Source organism: Oreochromis aureus, linkage group 3, assembly GCF_013358895.1.
Source record: "Oreochromis aureus strain Israel breed Guangdong linkage group 3, ZZ_aureus, whole genome shotgun sequence".
In the NCBI taxonomy this organism is placed as follows: domain Eukaryota; kingdom Metazoa; phylum Chordata; class Actinopteri; order Cichliformes; family Cichlidae; genus Oreochromis; species Oreochromis aureus.
The window spans coordinates 31064280-31087663 of NC_052944.1; the positions used below are offsets into that span (position 1 = coordinate 31064280).

Sequence of the window (23384 nt, forward strand, 5' to 3'; positions counted from 1 at the left end):
TGATGTGAAACATTACAGGGCTCAGCAAGGATCACACAGTGAACCAAGAGCTGGAGCTCACAAGTTTCAGCCATAAAGAGAAGCAACAGAAACTGCAGAAGTGAGGCAGGAAAGTCTAACCACCTCATGAACCAGCAAAAGTGTTAGTGTCTCCAGTTTCATCATCATCTCTGGAAATACAGAAGGAACCTGCAACAGAAGATAATATGGAGGATACAGAGTCAGAGGAACATATGGACAACAAGGAACCGGTACCTGAGCCAAGATACAGAGGAAGTGCCACGATACAGAGATCAAGCACAGCATGTTTACATATAAACAAATGTGCTCGTGCAAGACAGGTGAAAGTAGGGTGCATTTAACAAAAGGTGAGCTGTTTATTGAGGCTTGTGTCAAAAGTATAAAACCAAGGAAAATTACAAAATAAAAAGAGAAACTGTCAAAACTAGACAACATTGGCACAAGCGGACACAGGTGAAGTACATGAACAGACACTGACAAACGACAGAGAGAAATATAGACAATATATACATAGAGGGGTAATTAGGCAAATAGGAAACACCGGGGAACACAGCTGAAACTCATCAGGGAAACAAGACTGTGGAAAGTGAAACTGAACACTAAGTGCACAGTACAAAGATTACCAAAATAAAACAGAAAGCAGGAGGACATAAGACTAAAACACACTAACTTGACACAGAAAATAAAAACAAACACAATTGGCTGTTTATTAGAGACACACAGGACAAAACAAAGGAAGGTTAAAGGAAACAGGAAGGAAAATAACTCAATGGAAATATAACATAAACACATGAATAGTGTTAAATATCAATATGCCACTCTAGTCCCGTCCCATGGGGCTCGCCCTCGCATCTGCGAGCGAGTGGGGCAACCACGCCCTAGGATAACTACTCTTACTCTTTTCAGTCACTATCCACAACAGCCAATTAGTTTACTCGGCTTATTTACTTAATACACCCCCAATTTAGTTGCTCTAACGCACTGGGACGGATCACACACCGACTATTTCACACTTTATTCTCTTACACAATTACTTCTAGAAGAGAGATGCGTCCTCCATGACACGTTGCTGCAGATGTCAAAATGGTGACGGACACTTGACAGCTTTATTACCGGTCACCCGATTCTAGTCTAAACAACAGCATTTCAGTAAGTTTCCACTAAAAGATGGTTCCCTGTTATTTACTTTTTCCCAGGCAAGCGTGGGCGAGACTCTACAACATTCTACAACTGAAGGACACATATTCTAATGCCTTTATTATTCAGGGCCGTGTCCACTTAATACTACACTATATGATTATATGGCATTTTGATTAATATGAAATTAATATAAGGCACAGTATTAAAGCACTTTAGGTAACTTCATTCTAACAATAGACTGAATATGAGGGAATCAACACAGGCGGAAGGTCACACAGAGCGCGACAAAAATAACTAAACACAACAAAAAATGGGGAGTACAAAATACAAAGATAATACAAACTGACACACAAACAGAAAGGGAAACTAACATGGAAACAAAACGGACTACATATAGGGGTGCTAGGGAGGACATACCAAGAAATGACCAAGACAGACTGGGCATGAAGAGAAACAAAATGAGAAACATTGTTGACTAAACTAGGAATGACTGAGAAATAATACAAGATACTGTAGAAATACAAAGAAATCACATCATAAATCCCAAACTAAAAAGATTCAAAAGTCCAAAAACAAAACACTGTCTCAAAGACCCAGACCCATGGCATTCAGCTCTGGACAGCTAGAGCAAACATAATGCTTGCATGCGTTCCCTGCCTTGTGACTGTTACTGCCCCGCACCAATACTGACATGCTAAACTGGTGACCAACATCAGAAGCTTGAGCGTATTTTAGCTATAGAAGTAATCTGTAACTTTGAAAATGTGTTGCAGAGTTTGTTGCAGTGCTCACTAGACAGTATTAAGTATATGAGTTAAGAGAATAGTCTGTGTTCTCATGTGGTTTGATGAGCACAGCACTAGAGGCAGCCTGTCAACAATGTCATGTTCAGGAATAATCACATATTGATTGCAAATCTTATGGGAAAGCTGAGTGTGAGTGTTAAGTGTGCATTTTGGGTTACGACCAATGTATTCAGCAGTTATTTTTTTATTGCTCTAAGTTAGGAGTAGGTGAATTTATGTTAAATTGTTTTATTTCATTTGCAAATGATTTAACGTGGAATGTTTTAATTTAATGTGATTTCTAAAGTACATATGTTGAATAATGAGGGAATGAGTGAAGTGCAGTCAGCCTTCCATGGCACTGCCTCCTGATCCCACTGTCGCAGAGCTACAAATCAAACCACGCCACCACCAAGACGATTAAGGATCTTTTCTTAGATTTTTTGTAGAACATGTTTCTTTCTCTTCACTGAGCCTGCTTGCTTGCTCTCCAACTAATGTGGATTTTATGTTGATATCCTAGTTGGTTTTCAGTTCACAGACACTAAATCCCCAGGACACCTTGAAGTTATTCATTGTTTCAAAAAATTAACCAATGTATCCTGTAACACAGTCAAGAGCTTGAGTTGTTTTTCTTATTAATCTAAGTTACGGGTATATGATGGTGTAATAATCCACAGTTTTGGTCAAATTGGCTACACAGTGCTCCCTAACCTGTGTGCCACTTGAAGAAGGCCTAGATTTCCCACGGGGTCTGGCACCAGTAACATTTGCTCTCTGCAGTGACTTCCCTTGTGTGCTCCTAGCCTGTTTCTTGGATTACATTTGCCATGGTGTGTTTTGGTTTTATTAAGTCTGCCTGTGGATGCTCAATTTATGCTTCTCATCCATCCACCTTCCTCTGGTTATCCAATCATAAACAGAAGAAGATGGATGGTCATAGAGGTTATTAGAAAGAAATATATTTTCACTGGTCTGATAGTTTAACAAAGGACATGAAAAGGACACTTGAAGTGTATTCTCTTTCCCCTGTCACTCACCTCTCCCACACAACTGTGAATGCATCTCTGAACACCTGACTAGGACTTCAGGATTATTATATTTCTTCTGTGTCAGACTCTACATTCTGTGCATCTCTCAAACTAAATGAACACCATCCTTAAGATGATAAAGAGATGTTTCCACCTTTGCTTCACAGATACACATTTTTGGGTTGTCAACAAAAATCCTCAGGAAAAAACTTTGTTTTGTTTTACATTTTTGAACAGTTAACCAATGCAGCCACTTTCCCTAAAATTTTACATTACCGAAGTCATTTACTGCACAACCCTTGAGTTATCGCAACACAACCTATTATTTATTCAGGCTTTGCTTACAGTAAGCATCCTATATTTATTCAAATAAAGGTAACCCGTGAGAATTATTGTGTTTGACTCAGAGCACACTAAATTATGACAGTCACTCAGCTGAGCAAGCATGCAGGGAAGTCTGTTTCTCCTGATTCTGATAAGTAAGCAGATCAGATTTACAGGCATTGTTTTTGTCTCTCTGTGTTAACTCTGTACCTCACCTCTTTCACAATGACCGTGAAAATGAAGGCTTCGTTAAGGCTTTAACTCACTGCAGAGCCTGAGTGTGATCAGTTCAGAAAAATAATAGTTAAAAAAAAGTTTTAAAAAACTGTTTGTTTGCCATGTCTTTAGTTTTATTCACACACACACATACACACACACACACCAGAATAATAAAGTCATCACAGTTTAGCAAAAACACTAAATGCAATTTTCTTTTATAAATGTGGTCTGAAATGGAACTTCATCTGTGCAAAAAAGAAAGAAAGAAAGACAAAAAATTGTATGCTGAAGCACAAAAGAGGAGGAAAGTTTTCCTCAAACTACATACTGAGTAGAGTAATTACCCCTTTTTTTCAGTATTTCCTAGAGCGATATTTGAGGCTATTGTTGGATTTAATTTCTTTAAATAATACAGTTCTCCGGTAAGGAAGGAGGAAATGATGCCGTTCACGGCTGGTGACGTCTAAGAAGCTGAGACAGTATGAGCTGGACTGCCGAGCCTCTGACTGCTGCAAGCTTTCGCTCCAGGTGTGAGTTTCTTTAGTCTTTCTAGTTCACATTATGGGGGACATTTACAAGTATCCCGTTTTCTTCGAGTGTTCCAATCTGAGCGCAGAGCAAAAGAAGAGGATAGAAAACTATTTCCATATTCGTCGCAAATCGGGCGGCGGTGAGTGCGGCTCGGTGACGGACGTAAACGACAAAGTTTACAGCGTCGCGTTTAAGGAGCGAGATGGTAAGTCAAGTGAACTGATTTGAATAAGAGTCTTTTTTGATCTCTTAATGTGAAAACTATTTTGATCGCATGAAAATGAAAGTATGGAAAGTGAAAGTAAGCATGAAAACAGTTTATATTCATTGATTATGGCCCATCATTGTTTGTATGTTTTAATGAATGTAAACAGTTTGAATACGACGGAGTATTTTTACTGTGTATTTATTTTTAAAGCACATAAAAAGTATCCGTCACTGCGTCACTGTGGCCATTTAGAAAAACAAGAGAACATGGTTTCACTTTCACTCTTTTTGTTTAGGGCGAGTGTGTGTGTCACAAACCAGTAAGACGTCATCATCGCTTGTTATATTGAAAGAAAAAACATCCAAAAAGATGAAGTATTAGAATAATTACAACTAAAACTCCAAGAAAGAACATTAGCCTACTAAAAAACATTCAAACAAACAAGCTGTCGTTCTAATTAAAAGTAAAGGAGATGTGGTACGGGCCATACAACAACCACTGGGCAAGCTTCTCCGGGGAAAGGAAGGAAACGGCACACCACGTGATCTGGGGACTTATCCAGCTGATGCTGATGCCGAGGGTCAAAAAAACAGATCATTGAAATCCTCATGACTGAGAAGCTGAAACCTCTTATTTTTTAGCTCTACACTGCAGAATAACTGAAATTATTATGAAGCATCATGTTTTCTCCATTGTGTATATGCAATATCATTCCTGTTATAAAGGTAGTGAAATAGAAGCATGCAGTGGCACCCTGCTCTTTACTGTACTCAAATCAAGTGAAAATCCTTAAACCTGAAAGGTTTATGTGCAGTAACAAAAGCAAATGTCACCGCCTGTCTGTGCTAATCACGTTTATACACATAGCTTCACCTGTAACAGAAAGAGTGAGTCTGTTAGCATGCCACTGACTGGGTATCTCATGTTAACACACATTTCATATGCAATCAAAATGTAGCGGTAAACAATAATTAAATAAAAGCTGGGCTTTAAAGACAATGTCTTCTTTTCTGTTTCAGCTCAACAAAGAGTCCTGCAAAAATCTCAGCATGAGTTCAACTTTCCAGATTGTACTCTGGTTCTGACTGTGAGAGACAGCCCAGGACCTCCTGTCGCTTCTCCCACATCCCCCTCGTCTCCAGGCCAGCCAGTTAGCCCCAAACTGGATGTAACCTCTTCACAGGTCAGCTCTGTAACGTGTTATTGCTCTGTAAAGGCAACGCTATATAACTCAAAACGAAGAAAAAAAGAGAGTGATCAATTCTTTTTGTTGGTTAGACACTGAAAAAGTTTGTTTGTTGATTGAAAAAGACGACCCAGCTGTATGTAAAAACAAAATGATGCAGAGGTTAAGCAAGATAAGCAACATTACCTTGTTATTTATCTTGTTGCAAGTTCAGCAAATGTTTTTGCATTTTTACCTAAAAAAAAAACTTGTATTGCAAGAATGGAACAAAGACATCCAGAAGCAAGTGTGAAAAGAGGACTTATGAAGACGGAGTCACAGAAACGAAGACCATATAAATATATATACACACAAAGGAGTGACATTCCACAGGGGAAAAACATTTTGGGTGTTGCAGGTAAAAACAGAAAGCAAATCAGCCACAGACAGGCAAAGGAAGAGTTATTGTCATAATAAACTGAGAACAAAGAAAACAATCAATGAACTCTGAAAAGAAAACATAAAGTAACACTATTGTAATGGATTGGAATTACATATCACCCCAAGCAACCATTGTGAAAGAGCAGAAGATGGTTTAGTGTATTTTTCCAGTCTTGAAAACCTCAAATAATATTAATCTTTAAGACTTAAACAAATTAAAACTCTTAATGAAGGTAAAATGTGGAAATGTATCTTTTTCATTGTTAACAGCTGTTATTTGGCATATCTTTCTGCAGAATCAGTCATCTCCTGCATCAAGCCTGACAGTCAGTGGTGAAGAATACGAACCATCTATTGATAGCTATCTCCTCCGTTACTTAAGTGAATGTCCAAAGGCTGGGAAAGAACTGGAGACAGAGCTTTTCTCTGTGGGCTGCAGTGCTCAGCTTTTCCCAGATAAGATTTTAGTTAGAAGAGATCAACCATGTGCTGCAGATGTTAACTGGAAAGCTGAGGTAGACAAAGTTTTTGATGGCTACCTGTCCCACTATGAGGTGAATGCTCGCAATGTCAAAGCTTTGCTCCAGTCCTTGAACTCTCCAAAGACAACGGATGAGGTGAAGGTGTACAGCGAGCTTGGGTTGACAGTGGTGGTTGGGAAACAGTCTAAGGTGAATGCCAAGTTATTGGAAGTCAAGAGCATAAGAGGTAAACTTGGATCAGCATCAGGTGTGAGTGAGAAGCAAAACAGTATTCGTCGACTGGGTGAGGCCAAACTCCGTCTCCTCTGGAGAGAGATTGAGCAAGGTTTGGGAGAACATTTTCCAGAGGTGAAAGCCACACAGGGTGAAGAAGGTCAGCTGACTTTGGCAGGTTCTGTGGAGGAGATTCTTGAGGCTGGACAACTAGTATCTGATAAGGAGAAATTGGTGTTAGAGCGCACAGTTTCTGACAAGAGCCCATATTTTTTCAGCTTCCTCAGAAAGGTATATGGAGGGCCAAGGGTGCTAGGGGATTTTTTAGGTGTCGGTGACAAGGTGGAAATAGAGTTAAGAGACACAGAGCTACTTTTCTTTGCACTCTCGGCTGGTAAACTGGATGATGCGGAAAAAAAACTGAAAGAAAAATTCAAGGATGTCAGGTTTGAAGTTCCGAACTGCTCCATTGTGCCACTGGAGCTTCGGGAAAAACTTAATTCCAAGACAAATAAGATGAATCAAGGGCAGTGTAGGGCTCAAGTTGTGTTTACCTCAGACACAATTGTGTACTTGGTGGGCCACAGCAATGAGGTTGAAGAGCTGAGCGACATTGTCACACAGTTTATTTTGGACCAGGCAAGTGTAGAAGGACGCATCCCTCTCCCTTTCCCAGAGTTGCTAGAACTCTTACCAGACCTGTTGCAGCTGTTTAAGTGTGACTCTTCAGAGGTTACCTTACATCCTTTAACATCTTCCTCTAGACCAGTGGTGCTACTGGAAGGCCCATCTGGAAAAGTGACTGAGTTTAGGAATAAGCTGGGTCCACTTCTTCAGTCCCTTGTTAGGGACAGAGTCAGCATTAGCATGCCAGGGGCAGCAAGGTTTTTTGAAGGTCTCGCTGGAAGAAACACTCTCCTAAGTGTTGGTCAATCCTACAAGTGTCTCATACAGCTTGAAGAACAGAATCATGTTAGTAGACAAAATTCAGGAGTTACCAAATACAACCTTTGCGATGGGCTCCAGGTGTTGGTCTGTCAGGGTGACATCACCACACAACGGGCTGATGCCCTGGTGAATGCTGCTAATGAAGATCTGGATCATGGTGGTGGTGTGGCTGCCGCATTGAGTAAGGCAGGTGGTCCTCAGGTGCAGATAGAGTGCAGAGCCATGGTGAAGCAAACTGGAAAAATCCCTACAGGTGATGTGGTAGTGACCACCGGCGGAAACCTGAAATGCAAGAAACTGCTGCATGCAGTTGGGCCTGTTAATGGAAAATGTGGTGGCAAAGAGAGAATGCTACTGGAAAAGACTGTCAGCTCTGCTCTGAATTCAGCAGAAATGATGAAGCTTACATCCATAGCCATGCCCTGTATCAGCTCAGGATTGTTCTGTGTTCCTCTTACTGTGTGCGCTGAGGCTATTGCAACTGCTGTTAAAGAGTTTGGCAGTCAGGGAGGTCGAAGTCTGAGCAAAATCATCCTGATAGATAAGAAAGGAGAGGTGGTGAGGGCCATGCGGGATGCATGTGACAGAATTCTTCGAGGGACAAGTACCGAACTCCAGCCAAATGCATCTGGCCCAAATACAGCGGGACAAGCCACTGCTGGTGCTACTGGGTGCTGCGTCCAAGTGGAGATCGTTCAGGGAACACTAGAGAACCAACAGGTAAAATACCAGTGAGCCACAATTTAATATTTCTATATACAGGTTGAATATACAGTTCTGCAGTAGTACTAGGGGTTTATTTACACCTACATAGATCAGCTAATATTAGCCATTTGCTGAAATGCTGGTCTCAGCATTAGTAAAGACTAATATGACATGAAAATTTGAAAAGTAAACAAGAGATGAGAGAAACAGCCTTACACCACATTACGAGTGTTAATGTTGCAAAGCTGGGCCACCAGAAGGCACTATGTAATGTCCCTGTTGCCTAAATGTGTGTGGAGCATCACAAATATAACCAGCTGATCCATGTAGAGTTGTGAAGCAGAATAAAGCAAGATTATCAGTAAACTGCATTGTCATTATCTTTTATTAAGGACTCAGAAATAACTACACATTAACCAATGTCATGGAAATTTGTAGATGTTTCGTGTATGAAAGGAAGAAGTTATTGGCTGATTTATTAGATTTTTAAATCACCTGACATGATGATTAAGATCTGTAAATATGGATAATATTTTATTTTGATTTTTAAGGTTGATGTCCTCGTATCTCCTATGGTTGCCCATGATCCTGTCTCTTCCCGTGTTGGAAGTGTGCTGTCCAATGTGATTGGCCCTCAGATGATTGCAAAGTTTCATCAGGAAGCAGGAGGTGCGACACTGCCTGGTGAAATAGTGTTGGTGGAGAACTTACCTCCTCTGCAATGCAAAGCAGTGGCCTTCCTCAACCTAATTTCCTGGGACAACAATCAAAATGGAACAGCAGTCCAGGTAAATTAAGAGGGAATTCTATGTGCTGTTATAGGTTTTTGCGAATCAGATTTACAACCCTTATAATAAATTAATCTTGCAGGTGCTGAGACAGGGCATCAGAAAAATTCTGGCATCCTGTCAGATCAGAGGTTTTAGTTCAGTTGCCTTTCCTGTGCTCGGGACGGGTGCTGTCCTACAATTTCCTCACAGCGTGGCATCCAGGGTTCTTCTGGAGGAGGTTGGTGAATTTGAAAAGAACAGAATCAACAGTCCACCTTTCCTGGTCCGCATTGTGATTCATCCTGGTGACAAAGATTCAAGCAAGGTAAAGGTCATTTAATTACAGTCCTTTGTTTAAAAAAAATGTTTAGCCACTAAATGTGTTGGTCAATGGAGATTTTTTCACTACAAAGAGGACATAGAACTGACTTAAAAAAAAGAGCATCACTTTGTTTTTATCTGCAGGCCTTCCAGTCTGTGCAGGGAAATTTGCATCTCAGAGGATTCACAAGTGATATTAACCCAGATCAAGGTTGGGATATTTTCATTTTTAATTTAAAAATAATTAAAAATATGGGTAAATTTCTTTTTTAGGAATTAAACGAACTTATCCTAAAGGCCACATTAATTATCTGATGCCACCGAGGCAGGAAAACACCACAGAGGTTCACAAATAGCACATTTGAAAGACGATATACTGTGTAAAGCTAATAGTCTTAAAATAAAGTGTAACACATTTAACATAAAAGTTAACTCAATGATAAATTGGTAAAGCAACACTACTAAATTCAAAATATTAATCCTGATTTCTAATATTTCTTTTTGTTTTCTTTGGGAGGGTGAACAAATGATAAAAAGTCACTACTAATAAAGGAGTGTATTTTGATTTTCAGATGACTCTAGTTAAGAGTATTTATTCCCACAGTTTTTAATAACTTTTAAAACGTATTCAATTCTTGAAATAATATATATATTTATATATGTATATATATATATATATATATATATATATATATATATATATATATATATATATATATATATATATATATATATATATATATATATATATATATATATATATATATATATATATATATATATTTATTTAGTTATTTACAATTTTTTATCAGAAAGCAGCATGTTGTTTACTGCTTTATAAAGAATTTGTGAAAATTGTGACTATTTGCTGTATCATATTTAACCGTGACTCTTTCTTATTTCTGTGATTTCAGAGTCCTTTTACCGCCATGTCTCTGTGTCTGATCATGAGGTCACAGCCATGGTGGGTGGAGTCAAAATTCAGATGCTCCGTGGAGACATCTTAAATGGGGGCACCGATGTCATTGTCAATACTACTGATTTCTCTCACTCTTCTGGTATAGTCTAAATGTTTTATTTATTAATGAACATAAAATGTGAAAACAGGACCACAAGAGTATTGTCTTTATTTAGTTTGAACTGAAAATGACTCTAGGTTTGTGCCTAACCGTGTGTGCAGGTGTTTCCAAAGCCATTGTGACTGCAGCAGGGCCATCAGTCCAAGCAGAGTTAGCTCAAAGTAAGTCTTAGGAATAACACTAAACACACAACATTTTAGAGATTTGTGTTTTTGATTAATTAATCTTTCTTTCTTTCTTTCTTTCTTTCTTTCTTTCTTTCTTTCTTTCTTTCTTTCTTTCTTTCTTTCTGCATTGCATGCTGGGAGTTTGGTGGTGGAGCATGGCGTGAGTAGGATAGAGAGACTGAGAGCCGTTGTTTGTTTGTTTTTTGTTTTTCTCTTTGGGTCACGTTTCTATTATTATATAGTGTGACTGTTTTCTCTGTTAATTACTGTTTTGCGTCTGTGGATTTGGGTTAGAAGTGATGGTTTCTTGGGGGCCTTCGTGCCAACTCCGCAGGGATGGCGTCCTCAGGGACGCCGTCCCTGTCTTTGAGACACGGAGTGAGAGTGGTGCCACAGCCCAGCACGTCGGTGGAGCAGGTGCTGTTGGTGGTTGGTGTCAAAGTGGGGCATGGTAACATTGCGTACGCCTCCCGTATGAATAAAGGAGTTGTTGTTTTTGTTAAGCCACCTGATTTAGTTTTGTCACTTATTGAAAGTGGGATTTCAATAAACGATGAGTTTTTTCAGGTTTCCCCCTTGGCGGTGCTGTCCACACGGATTACACTGTTCGGAGTTCCGCCCTTTATATCTAATGAAGCCCTGGCACAGGACACTTTGGAAGAATGGCCAGTGGATTCAAGACTGTGAGTTTGGGGTGTAAGGACTCTAAGCTTGCGCACGTTCAGTCTCTGCGTAGACAGGTGTTTATGTATCTGGACTCCCCAACTCAGTCACTGGATGGCTCTTTTCGTGTTAAACATGAGGAAGGATATTATATGGTGTATGCAAGTTTGGGTGTGATGAAATGCTTTGAGTGTGGAGATGTGGGCCACAAAAAGATCGCTTGCCCACACAGGCAGCAGGAGGCTGAAGCGGCTACAACAGCGGCCGCCGTGGTGGCTGCTGGACGTGGAGGCGGAAACAGGCAGGTAGTGCTGCCTAGCACCGCTGTCCCTGTGCCGGTAGAATCGAAAGCTTCTGTTAACGTTTCAGGTGAGATGGAAAATGACGTGAATGGTAGGTGCAAGTGAGTCTGTTGATGAATCTGTTGTGCAGAAAGTGGAGTCTAGGGCCGGGGTTGGATGTGCGACAGCCGTCAGTGGTGACGCTCACGGCGTGTCAGCTGGCACTTGCAGCTCTGAGTTGGAGGGTTTGCCTCAGCCTAGTTACAGTTTGGCTGCAAAGGCCGGACTGGTTTCTGTGGCTATAATGGGGTCCCAAGTGAGTCAGGAAAACTTACAAGATGATTGCGAGACTGTGGAAGAAGCTGAACAGGTTGGATTGGGGAGAATTGTAGAGGGACAATCTACGACACAGGCTGGTTGCCATGGTGACAGTGTGACCACCATGGAGTGCAATTATGAATCGGATTCCGATTGTTTTTCTGTTGCGGAAAGTGTTTCCCAAACTGAAAATTTGTATTCCTTAGAAGAAATTAACTCATTCTTGGACGATAGTTATGGGAGATCAGTTTTGGTAACGGACTATTTTCCTGACGTTGACAAGTTTATTCAGTCTGTGAAGACGATACAGAAAGTTGTTGGTGTGGATCTCCTGGATGAGAAGAAGCGATATCGTTTAAGGAAACATGTTACTAATTTAAGATGGGGGAAGAGAGCGGCTAAAACTAATTTGAGGAAAAAATAAGATCTCTCTATTAATCACAGGATGGTCAGACATCACTTGGTGTTTCTTATATACTTTTTCTTCTTCACTGGTTTTCTTCCTTCTCTCAATATGGCAAATCTAAGGGTGGCCTCTTTGAATATGAATGGGGGGAGGGATGCACGAAAGAGAGCTTTGATTACTGAAATTATTACACAGAAGAAGCTAGATGTATTTTTTTTTTTTTTACAAGAAACCCATAGTGATAATGTTATTGAAATAGAATGGGGGTTAGGCTGGACGGGGCAATGCATATTTAGTCATGGAACTAATTGCTGTGCAGGTGTCGGGATCTTATTTTCGCCAACTCTAGACATTCAAATTTTGGCAAGTAGTGAATGTATTAATGGCAGGATTTTACACGTAAAGGCAGAAATTCAGGGTGTTGTCATTCATTTTATTAATGTGTATGCATCAAATTATGGTGCAGAACGGAAACATCAATTTAAAATGTTGGAAGGCAAGTTAAGTGTTATAGATTCCAGTGAATGTATTATTTTGGGTGGAGACTGGAATTGCTGTGTTGATTGTACGCTGGACAGAACTGGCGAGGAAACGCATTTCGAGTCTTCTAACTTCTTGTCTCATGTTTTGACCAAGATGGACCTATTTGATGTGTGGAGAAGAAATAATCCAATGAGTAGACAGTATACCTGGGTCAGAATAGCGGAGGGTAGATGCCATGCAGCTAGGTTGGACAGGTTTTATTTGTCTGGGTCTTATAGCGCTTGTGTTGTGAATTGCCACATTGTTCCTGTTGGGTTTACAGATCACCACATGATTTTAATGGAACTGATTCTTACTTTTACAGGGACACAGAAATCTTTTTGGCATTTTAACACTAAACTGTTACATGACTTTACTTTTTGTGAAAATTTTAAATTGTTTTGGGCATTCTGGAGATCAAAGAAACATGAGTTTCCATCTCTGATTGGGTGGTGGGAGGTGGGTAAAGCCCAAATTAGGAATTTCTGCCAGCAATTTACTTCTAAATCCACTGACAACATTAGGAGGGTGATTCAGCAACTGGAACAGGAAATAACAGACTTGAAGAGTGTTTCTGTTAGTCAGCATAATCAGCAGGATTTGCTGTATCATAAAAGGATGGAGTTACATACTCTTCTTCAGGAGAGGGTTAAAGGGGCTCTGATTCGTGCTCAGTTTACAAAGCTTAGAGATATGGACGCACCAACGACATTCTTTTTTAATTTGGAGAAGTCAGTCGCACGGAGGAGACAGATGGTCTGCCTTCGTCTGCAAAACGACCGAGTTACAATGGAACCAGCTGAGATGAGAAGACTTGCAAGGGAGTTTTATGCTAATCTCTTTCCTAAAGCTACCTGTGATGAAGCAGTGGTAGCAGAACTCCTCCAAGGGCTTCCTCACCTCACTTCAGAGGATCAGGAAACTTTAAACGCAAAGTTGACGTTGGAGGAACTTATAACGGCGGTTACACAGATGGCATCAGGGAGATCTTCAGGAATAGATGGTTTACCTGCAGATTTTTTTAAACATTTCTGGAATGTATTGGGGAATGATCTTCTGGATGTGTTTAATGATTCCTTTGTTAGGGGTACACTTCCAGCGTCTTGTCAGCAGGGCATACTCTCTCTGCTGCCTAAAAAGGGGGACCTTGCCTTGTTAAAAAACTGGAGACCAGTGACTCTTTTATGTACGGACTATAAAATTCTTTCAAAGGTGTTATCCAACAGGCTGAAACGTTTTATTGACGTTCTGATTCTGGTGGATCAGTCTTACTGTGTTCCAGACAGATCTATGTTGGACAACTTATTTCTTATGAGAGATGTTTTTGCTGTCTGTGAGTTATATGACCTAAATGTGGGGGTTATCTCTATTGATCAGGAGAAGGCGTTTGATCGTGTGGATCATACTTTTCTTTTTTCGACTTTGCAAGCATTTGGTGTGGGAAATGTTTTTCTTACTTGGGTGAAATTACTTTATGCCAATGCTAGTTGTGTAGTGAAGGTGGCAGGTGGGTTGAGTGACCCTGTATCAGTTCATAGAGGTATTAGGCAGGGTTGTCCTATTTCAGGTCAGCTATATAGTTTAGCAATTGAACCTCTTTCATTTAGATTGAGAGCAAAATTAAAAGGTTTTACCCTACCGGGTATGGGTCACAGTTCTTCAGTAGTTGTTTCTGCTTATGCTGATGATGTTAATGTCTTTATTAGTGATCAACATGATGTGAATGAACTGAGTGGGAGCTTAACTATGTATGAAAAGGCTTCTTCGGCCAAAGTTAACTGGGAAAAAAGCGAGGCCTTATTGGTGGGTAAATGGTGCGTGGAGCGCAGTCCAACCCTGCCAGGGAACTTGTGCTGGGGAAGGAATGGTATTAAGACACTGGGACTTTTTATAGGTAATGACCAATTTCAGAGGAAGAACTGGGAGGGTGTACAGGAAAAAGTTGAGTCTAAGTTGTCTAAATGGATATAGTTGCTACCCCAGCTGTCATATAGGGGTAGGGCTCTGATTGCCAATAATCTGGTTGCCTCGTCCCTGTGGCACAAGCTTGTGGTGTTGGTTCCACCTGCTGGGCTGGTTAAAGATGTTCAGCATCTCATTGTGGATTTTTTCTGGTCCGGGCAGCATTGGCTTAAGGCATCTGTACTCTTTCTTCCCGTGTCAGAGGGAGGTCAAGGACTTGTGGATATCATGGCCAAGACCACTGCCTTCAGGTTACAAACCGCTCAGAAGCTGCTTTATGGACGTAGTTACTGTTGGCTGCCCTTGGCTCTGCTGCTTCTCCGGAAAGCTGGATATCCTGGACTGGATAAGCATCTGTTTTTGCTTAAAACAGCAGAGCTTGAGATGATGGGTTTAACGCCTTTTTATCGTTTAGTGTTGGATGCTTGGAAACTGCTGAAGATTTTCCATGACCCTGACCCTAGACCTGGCCTGTGGCTTTTTGAGGAACCATTGTTTCACAATGACTTTTTTGTACGGGGTTGTTTGCTGTCATCACCTACAATAAGGACCAAGTTCATTCAAGCTGGGATTGTGAAACTGGGTCACCTCGCAAGACTATCGATAGAAAGGCTGTGCAACCTTACTAACATCAAGTCCACCAGGATCTTAAAGAGGATCCTTGATGAGGTCTGGGAGTCCTTACCCGTGTCACTGAAAGTATTTGCTGGACACTGCAATCTGGCTGACCAGTGGCGTAATGGATATGAGTACGTGTTTCCAGTACTTTCAGCTGCACCAGCTTTTGATGGCTGGCATGAGGAGGATGGACTGCTTCTCTCTTTGAGAACACTGGTGTTGGGTGTTTTCAGTTCATGTGGGAAGAAGCACCTGTATCAAAGTTGTGTTAAGATGCTGAACTTGTGCTCACTAGCAGGGGTCAGGGAGTCAAGGTGGACTCAGGTTTTTGGTTCAGACCTTGCCCCGAAGGGCAGATGGAGGGTCCTGTATAAGCCGCCCGTTGAGAAACGGGTGGGTGACCTCCAGTGGAGGATTATACATGGATTGATAGCTACGAACAGACACAGAGCTCACTTTGACCCAAGTACTAGGGGTGGATGTCTGTTTTGTGAACAACAGGAGTCGCTGGAACACTTGTTTTTGTCCTGTGCAAGGTTAAAAAGCCTGTTTAGTTTATTGCAGGAATGGGTGGAAGCCCTGGGTGAGCATTTTTCTATGGCTGTTTTTGTTTTTAGTCTTAAGTACAGAGCTTCTAAAAAGAAGGCTCATGTCTTAATCAATTTCCTTCTTGGTATGGCTAAGTTAGCAATTTGGAAAACAAGGAAGAATAAAATGCTTGGACAGGGTTGGACTGATGCAGCACTTAGGTTTAAGTTTAAGGATGGTGCACTTGTTTTGCGTTTTTAGAGTACTATTATTATTCAGTGTATTTGTTTTGCTACCTACACATGGACCTAAGTGTGTGTGGGTTTGGGTGTTTTTATTGTGATGTTTCCTTTGATTTTGTGAGCGTTTGTTTGTATTATTGAATTGTGATATGAATAAATGCGCTTGTTAAAGGTCTTTCTTTCTTTCATAAGGAATTCCTTCAGACTGGATGATCACCACAGGGCCTGGAATGCTGGGATGTAAGGAAATCATCCACGCTGGCTTTAACTGTGATCCTCAGTTGATTCGCAAGTACTGCAAAAAGATACTGGTGCACTGTGAGAACAAAGGCTACAACTCGGTGTCTTTCCCAGCCATCAATACTGGTTAGTACTCTGTACCTGTGTGTTTGCTGATATATGTACATGAGTTTGCAAGTTGTTGTGTTTTTTTCTGCATCTTATTTGCAGCAAATTAGTGTGCACTGAAAAAATGTAGAGCAAAAACTATAATCAATTATTGTAACATTGTAAAATGCACATTATTTTCTCAAAAACTGTCTTATATCCTATCAGGAGCGGGGGGTATGCCCTGTGATAAAGCTTGTAAAGCCATGCTGGATGGGATGGCTTCAGCTATTGCAAAGATAAGACCAAGTTCTCTGTCACTCATTCGCATTGTCATCATGGAACAACCAGTCTTCCAGGCTTTCAGGTTTGAAATAAATCATCTTCACAACATGAGAGTGCATTATACCATAAGCATTGCTTTCCCCATCAGATTTCATCATTTAAATCACCTGCTCTGTGTTTGCAGAAAAGAGCTGGAGAATCGCTTTGGACAAATAACTCCTTGCCATATCGGTCTGAGAGGTTTGTTGTAATTTAAAATTTTGAAAAGTTTCCTTCTGCACTCCCCTTGAACATTAATAAGTTTAGGTTTCTTTGTTAAACCAGGACTCTAATGAAAAATTAAAAACTATTCAATGAGCATTAGAAATCTTTGACAATTGTCAGTTAGTAAACATTAACTGACAATTAGTCCTGTCAGCAGTTTTCATGAATCTAGTACATCTCGGAAACTTTCTAAAGAAATGCATGTAATAAGTATTCAAGTTCAAATGCTATTTTTTTTTCAGATGTGAGAATAACTCAAGTAATATTCCTGTGATTCATAGCGAGCTAATGTCATAGGTTGTATATAAAAGTTGGACTTAGTTATTTTGACTGTGTTCCAGACTCAGCCTCAATGTTAGTGTTTTGGCACTGTCCATATTGGGTTTAGGAGCCAATAATGACCATATTTAGCTCAGAGGTTAAGTAATAAGTATACTTATGAAGTAATTAATGTTAAGTACCAGGATAAGAAATACTAGAATTTCACCCACTGAAATCTTGAAATAGCTCTACAGCTACCACACAGCAATTCACACGATTTGTCAAAGAATTCCACCAAAAGAAGCCACCATGACAGGGATGAAGACCCAGTTCAGAGACTTAAGCTGGTGGTGATGAACCCTTGTAGACAGAACTGTAGACAAAGTTGCCACAATCTACAGACGTTTCTGGTATTAAACAGCATTACTGTAGCCTGCTAGCTTGCACACATTAGCAAAAGAAAACATTAGCATTAGTAACCTGTGCTTTAGGAATATTGAAAATTTAAAGCAACTTCACAGCAGTCTATCTACCTTATTTCATCCTGAACCACAGTCACAATATGTGTAATAGTGACACTAGAGCAGAAGCTGATACTCACTAGGCTTTTTCCACAGCCCATTTATTTCCTTTTTTTTTTTTTTTTTTGGCTTTTTCTAGAAAAAGCCAAACAGAAGCTCAAGAAGTGGCAAAAGAAACATTCAAAATTCTTCCCTTCAATGGCACCACAAGAAAAAACCTTTGCCTCTAAACCTCAGCCAGCTATGATACGTGTAATAAGCTGTGATCCATACATCACCAAGACCATCCAAAGTGAGCTGGAGGGGATCCTGCAGAAGCACCTGATAAAGAGGGAAGTAGACATGCAGGAATTTTCAGCGCTTGAGCCCATGGAGCTCGAGGCAGTGCAGGCAAAAATCAAAGTCCTAGGAATAAGCCTGGAGCACAAGAAACATCAACATAGCAAGAGCAGCCCTGGAAATACAGTTGGACCTGAAGCTAGAGATCAGATGGGGTCAGGAAAGGACGTCTATGTGCTGGAAGGCCTAAAAGAGGACATTCTGAGTGTCACTGAGCTCATAGGCAGAGCAACCCAAGAAGCACTTTATAAAAACTTTCAAGATAAAGAAGAAGCAATAACAGCTCTAAATGTGCAGTGGTCTTTGAAGGACGTAAATGGAGCCTGGCAGGAGGTGAGTCTGCGTGACAACTACATGTTGGAGTACGCTCAAACGCAGAACAAAATCTTTGTTGACATAGATGCGCCAGATGGCTCAAGAGTGACCGTAAACCTGAAGACAAAAGAAGCCACAAATGGGGTGACAGGAATGACATACAAGCTAAAAAGGATCGAGTCTGGAGGTATATCACGTTTTCTAGTTTCTCTTTGTTTTTTTTGTTTTGTTTTTTATTTTAACCATAGTCACCTGTGTTAAGACCATTCCCTTTTGTGATGTAGAAACTTTGCCTCACTACTTATTTCAGGAAAGTATCTTGCCTTAACCATATGATTAATTTGTTTGGTTTTTACTTTAGCATTGGAGATGCCAATTAAATGGGATCCTATGAAGGAAGAAATGTTCATGAAGGTAGAACTGCAGCCTACCTCACAGGAATACCGGGAAATAGCCCAGGGTTTCCTGAAAACAGCCAAATTCAACATTTGCAAAGTGAGTATTCTTACAGGAAATCATGCTTGCTATGGATATTTTAACATAAAACGCACCGTACAGAAGGCAGTTGACTAATTTGTTTTCTGACCTCAGATTGAGCGTGTGCAAAACTTCTACCTGTGGAACGCCTACAGTGTGTGTAAGGAGCGTATACTTGCCAAGAATGGACCAGCAGAGCTAGGTGAGAAGACTCTCTACCACGGCACATCAGCAGAGTCATGCCAATGCATTGAACGGGACCGATTTGACAGGGGTTATGCAGGAAAAAATGGTAAGGCATCTTTTATAATATGTCATTTAAATCCCTCAGCAAGAAAGAAAATACTCCTAAAATGTATCCTAATTTTTGTTGGGTTTTTTGTGTGATTTCATTACAGCTGCAAGGTATGGAAAAGGCGTTTACTTTGCTGTCAATGCAGCATATTCAGCTAATGGATTTTCCCCAGCAGACAAATCAGGCTTAAAGAGGATGTATGTTGTTCGTGTCCTGACTGGCCGTTACACGGTCGGTAAGAGCAGCATGATTTCACCTCCTCCTCGAGGCTCAGATCCCACTGACTGCTACGACAGTCTGGTGGACAACCAGCAGCAGCCCAGCATGTTTGTGATCTTCCATGATGACCAGGCCTACCCAGAATACCTCATTACCTTCAAGTGAGAAAGACTGAGGGAAGTCGTGCATCAACACTGTGGGGTCAAAGAAATGTACTATACTGTAAATGTTTCTACTCTGAATTAATGTTAGATCTCGTTATCTAGATTTTGTCTTGAGCAATGTATCCCTGTAATACAGATGCATGTTAAAGTATATCAAAACCAAGTAGTTATTTAAAGTGGATAAGACTTCATCTCAGCTAACTGTGCATATTTGAGAGATTTTTAAGAACGGTTGTGAGTCATAACTTTGCCTCATTTGCCCCCAACAGCCATTAAGTTTCTACATTACGTAGTTCTTGTGATATGAAAAATGACTTTCACTTCTTTTGTTCTTTTTTTAATACAAATTTTCTTGAACAGAACTGCAATCATTTATTTTAAATAAAATACAAAGTTTTAAGATTTAAGATTATTTATGTTTCGCATTTCCCACAATAATTACATAATTACTTAGAAATAGGTAAGGATTAAGAACGTAAGAAAATACTGTATTTATGAGACTTGGGGGGGGGAGGAGTTTAATATTATCATGGTTATTAAAACATCTTTATTAGATGGAGTACATCTTTGTCAACCACAAAAAAATACAACATGTTCAGAAGAGAAAATAGAGTGTACAAAAAATGACACGTCACATTTTTGTCTGATGCCACTTCACATTGGAAAAAGCAAAAATCCACTGAATGTGCAGTACTTATTTCCATTATCACTGATCTGTCGGTTTTCCCACAGACGAACATTGACCTTGTCTCCAACTTGTAGCATTAAGACTGCACTGTTTGAGCCACTGATGGAATGAGCCTGACTATAACCATACCATGATACAATCTGGTTTCCATTGTGGTACAGACTGCCACCACTGTTTCCAGTGTTTCTTCCCCACCAGAAAGAAGAAAAGGTGAAATAATAGACTCCTTGAACTGGTGCTGTAAAATATCCTGCATCGAAAATACAACCACACAATAAGAGTAATTAATTAAATGTCGCTCCTGCTGTACAGAACAAACAGAACAGAAATACATCTTAAAGATTACAAAAATGTCAGCAGCAGAAAAGGGGAAGGCATGTGTGCACACACACACACACACACACGGCCACACTGCTTCCTTACCTGTTACTGGACTGTAGTGTCCTCCAACGTTGTACAGAACATGTCTGTACACCAGAGGGTAAAGAAAATTTGCTGGCCCAATGGTTGTGCCTGTGGGTAAAGCAGCAGAAAATGCAACCTGACGTTGCCCTAAAAACACCAGAAAATATTTTTTAGCTTGTTTCCTCCAATAAATGAATGGGGGAAAAAAAATCGGTTTTCAAATCATTTCATATTTTCATTATTATACTATAAAGTTGCAACCACTCCTAAGTGTTACAATGCCAGAATTGTTTAAACAGACAGTGACACCTCTTCTTTTTGTTATTAAAACAACAGCAGTGAAGCTCACAAGTATTGAAACCTTATTGGAAGTTATAAAGAAATTATAATAATAACATCTGTATTTCACCAGATCTGGTTTGAGCCTTGGTTCGATTAATTCTGAGCTTTAGTATTTAGTCAGTATTTGTTTTAAATCAGGGGAAAACAGATATATTTCACCTCAATTAACTTAGAAATCAATAATTTCGGAGTGAGACAGGACAAAAAGAGAAGACAACCTTTAATGACATGGGCATATAAACACCTGCGGAATGATACGAGGAGAGTGGAAAAGAATGGAATGTCATCCAGCAGCCTGAGCATTATTAACTATAATAACTAAGTATATATTGTACTGTACCTGACACCTGAAACACAAATTAGAAGCTGGTTCAATAGGAGAGAGGCCTGAGAGCTGAATGCTCTGCCTCCAATTCTACTCACAAACTCTAAGAAACATAAGTAAGTCTGCAGCCTGATACTGAGTACTCTGTTCAGACAATATTGTGCTGTGAGTTCCTTTAGACACCTTGTATGTGAGAAGGATTTCAAATTTAATTCTAGGTTTTACAGGCTTCAAATGAAGAGAAGCTAAAATAGAAGAAATCTGTCTGTCGGCACCAAACATGCGAACCTCCTTAATGCTTCATTTTTCGCCTGCAATGAGTTAAATTTAGTATTATAACTAAAATGCTTTTGTAACAACAATCATCAAAAATGAGTAAGAAAAGACTATTTTGTAAAACAGTTATAAAAAGTTATATGACACAGTGACTGCACAGTTCATTATTTTTATTCATTCATTAGTTCATTCTTATGAGATATTTTGTTACCTTCATACATTGTCCTGAGCTCAGTCAGTGTGCTGTTAAGTGCAGCCACCTTCCTCTCACTGGCTTCCAGCTTTCTGTTTGTTTCTTCAAGAGCTCTCACAGTGGCTTTCTGTCGTTCTTCTAGAGCCCCCAGTTCCTTCAGCACCATATAGATGTTGGGTTCACATAGTTGGTCAGTTGTTTTGTTTACCGTCCGAGTGGCTGGTGTTTCAGACCCTGGGTCAGCTGACACGTCGTTATTGTTCTCTGCCTTAGTATCTTCATATGAGAGCTCAGTGGTCAGGTTCTGATTGATTTGATTCTGATCACCCATTTCCTCACATTCAGATAAACCAGCAAGTAAACAAATAAGAATAATTACTGTCAATCTCTCCATTTTCCAGGTTAGATGCTATTTTTTAGATCCCTGTGTTTTACTGAAGACCACAGTGTAAAGAACCTATTTATAAAAGGGTCTGGGTTAATTATTAGAAATAAACTGATAAAAAACATCATATAATCTTATGACAATGGAATAAACTTTAACCTTTTTCCTTATTGCCAGTTTGTTATTCAGGACTGTTATGAGTTAAATAGAGCATGGGATATGGAAAATACCTACATACAAAGTCAGCACATTTATCACACTCACCAGATTACAAACAGAAAACGTGACTTTATCTTTGACCTGCTTTTCACCTGCACGTGGGATGGGAATAGGGTTGTAGGGGAAGCAAGGGGTTGGGTAAAAGTAATTTAAGAGATATGGAAACTATGATAACTGCATGACCACATTTTAGCTCCCCTTTGTTTTTGCTTATTCCCATGCAAAATATTAACTATTAAAACCTTTTTTGTCTTGTGTATGTGTTGTTTGATGTATGGACATACTGCAAATCAATTTTCCATTGTGGACAATAAAGTTACCATTGATTATTGACCATTGATGTTGGCCTGTTTGAGACATTGCTATTTGGCCCACTGTTTTAGATATAAAAACTATGTACTGCATAGATTGGTGACATTTGTTCAAGAAAGTACATTTAGTTTTCAGCTTCTTACAGCCATAGACTAGTTGGATGTTTGAACCACTTGACTTCTCTGTCTGTCCAGGGTTAAGATTAGAAGTGAGTTTTGTTTTGTACAATCGTCTCAGCCCAAGCCTTACACCCGAAGCCTAACTCTAACCTTAGATATGGCAGTTGTAAGATGGTGGATCTTTTATATAATTCTTTATGATACTTTCTTGCAAGGGTATTTATTCATTTAATATACAAGTGGCAACCGTCAACCCACATTAAAACTACCAGACATTGAAATAGACTGTATCTATTTCAATGTCTTGAATAACAAAACATTGCAAATTTAAGCCGTTTTACTTGAGACTCAAATTTTTAATACATAGTATTTAGAGTATTATACTGCACTAACAATGTTGTGGAAATCTAAGACTTTAGCATCTCTTCTACTATCTAATAAAAAGATTATAATAAGAGATTAAATAAGTTTCTTTTTTTTTTACATTTTAATATTACAATACTAGTACTCTCTGCATCCCCATGTCGATTGGTTGATGTTGTTTCAATTAATTCAGATCCTTA

At 39.7% G+C, this 23384-nt stretch overlaps 2 protein-coding genes across 2 annotated transcripts; one reads left to right on the forward strand and one right to left on the reverse strand.

Moving 5' to 3' along the window:
- Positions 1 to 3976: 3976 nt before the first annotated feature.
- On the forward strand, positions 3977 to 22728 carry LOC116310102 (protein mono-ADP-ribosyltransferase PARP14-like). Its single transcript, XM_031726837.2, has 15 exons — positions 3977 to 4256; positions 5279 to 5442; positions 6162 to 8228; positions 8765 to 9001; positions 9084 to 9308; positions 9449 to 9515; positions 10219 to 10362; positions 10485 to 10544; positions 16283 to 16456; positions 16646 to 16784; positions 16887 to 16942; positions 17888 to 18589; positions 18764 to 18897; positions 18994 to 19171; positions 19278 to 22728. The coding sequence occupies exons 1-15, from the start codon at positions 4082 to 4084 to the stop codon at positions 19556 to 19558; spliced, it is 4803 nt and encodes a 1600-aa protein (XP_031582697.2). The 5' UTR covers positions 3977 to 4081; the 3' UTR covers positions 19559 to 22728.
- cbln11 (cerebellin 11) lies at positions 20181 to 22215 on the reverse strand. Its single transcript, XM_039609945.1, has 3 exons — positions 21805 to 22215; positions 20669 to 20797; positions 20181 to 20495 (listed from the first exon to the last, which is right to left on the reverse strand). Exons 1-3 carry the CDS (start codon positions 22178 to 22180, stop codon positions 20212 to 20214), a joined length of 789 nt encoding a protein of 262 aa, XP_039465879.1. The 5' UTR covers positions 22181 to 22215; the 3' UTR covers positions 20181 to 20211.
- Positions 22729 to 23384: the final 656 nt, after the last annotated feature.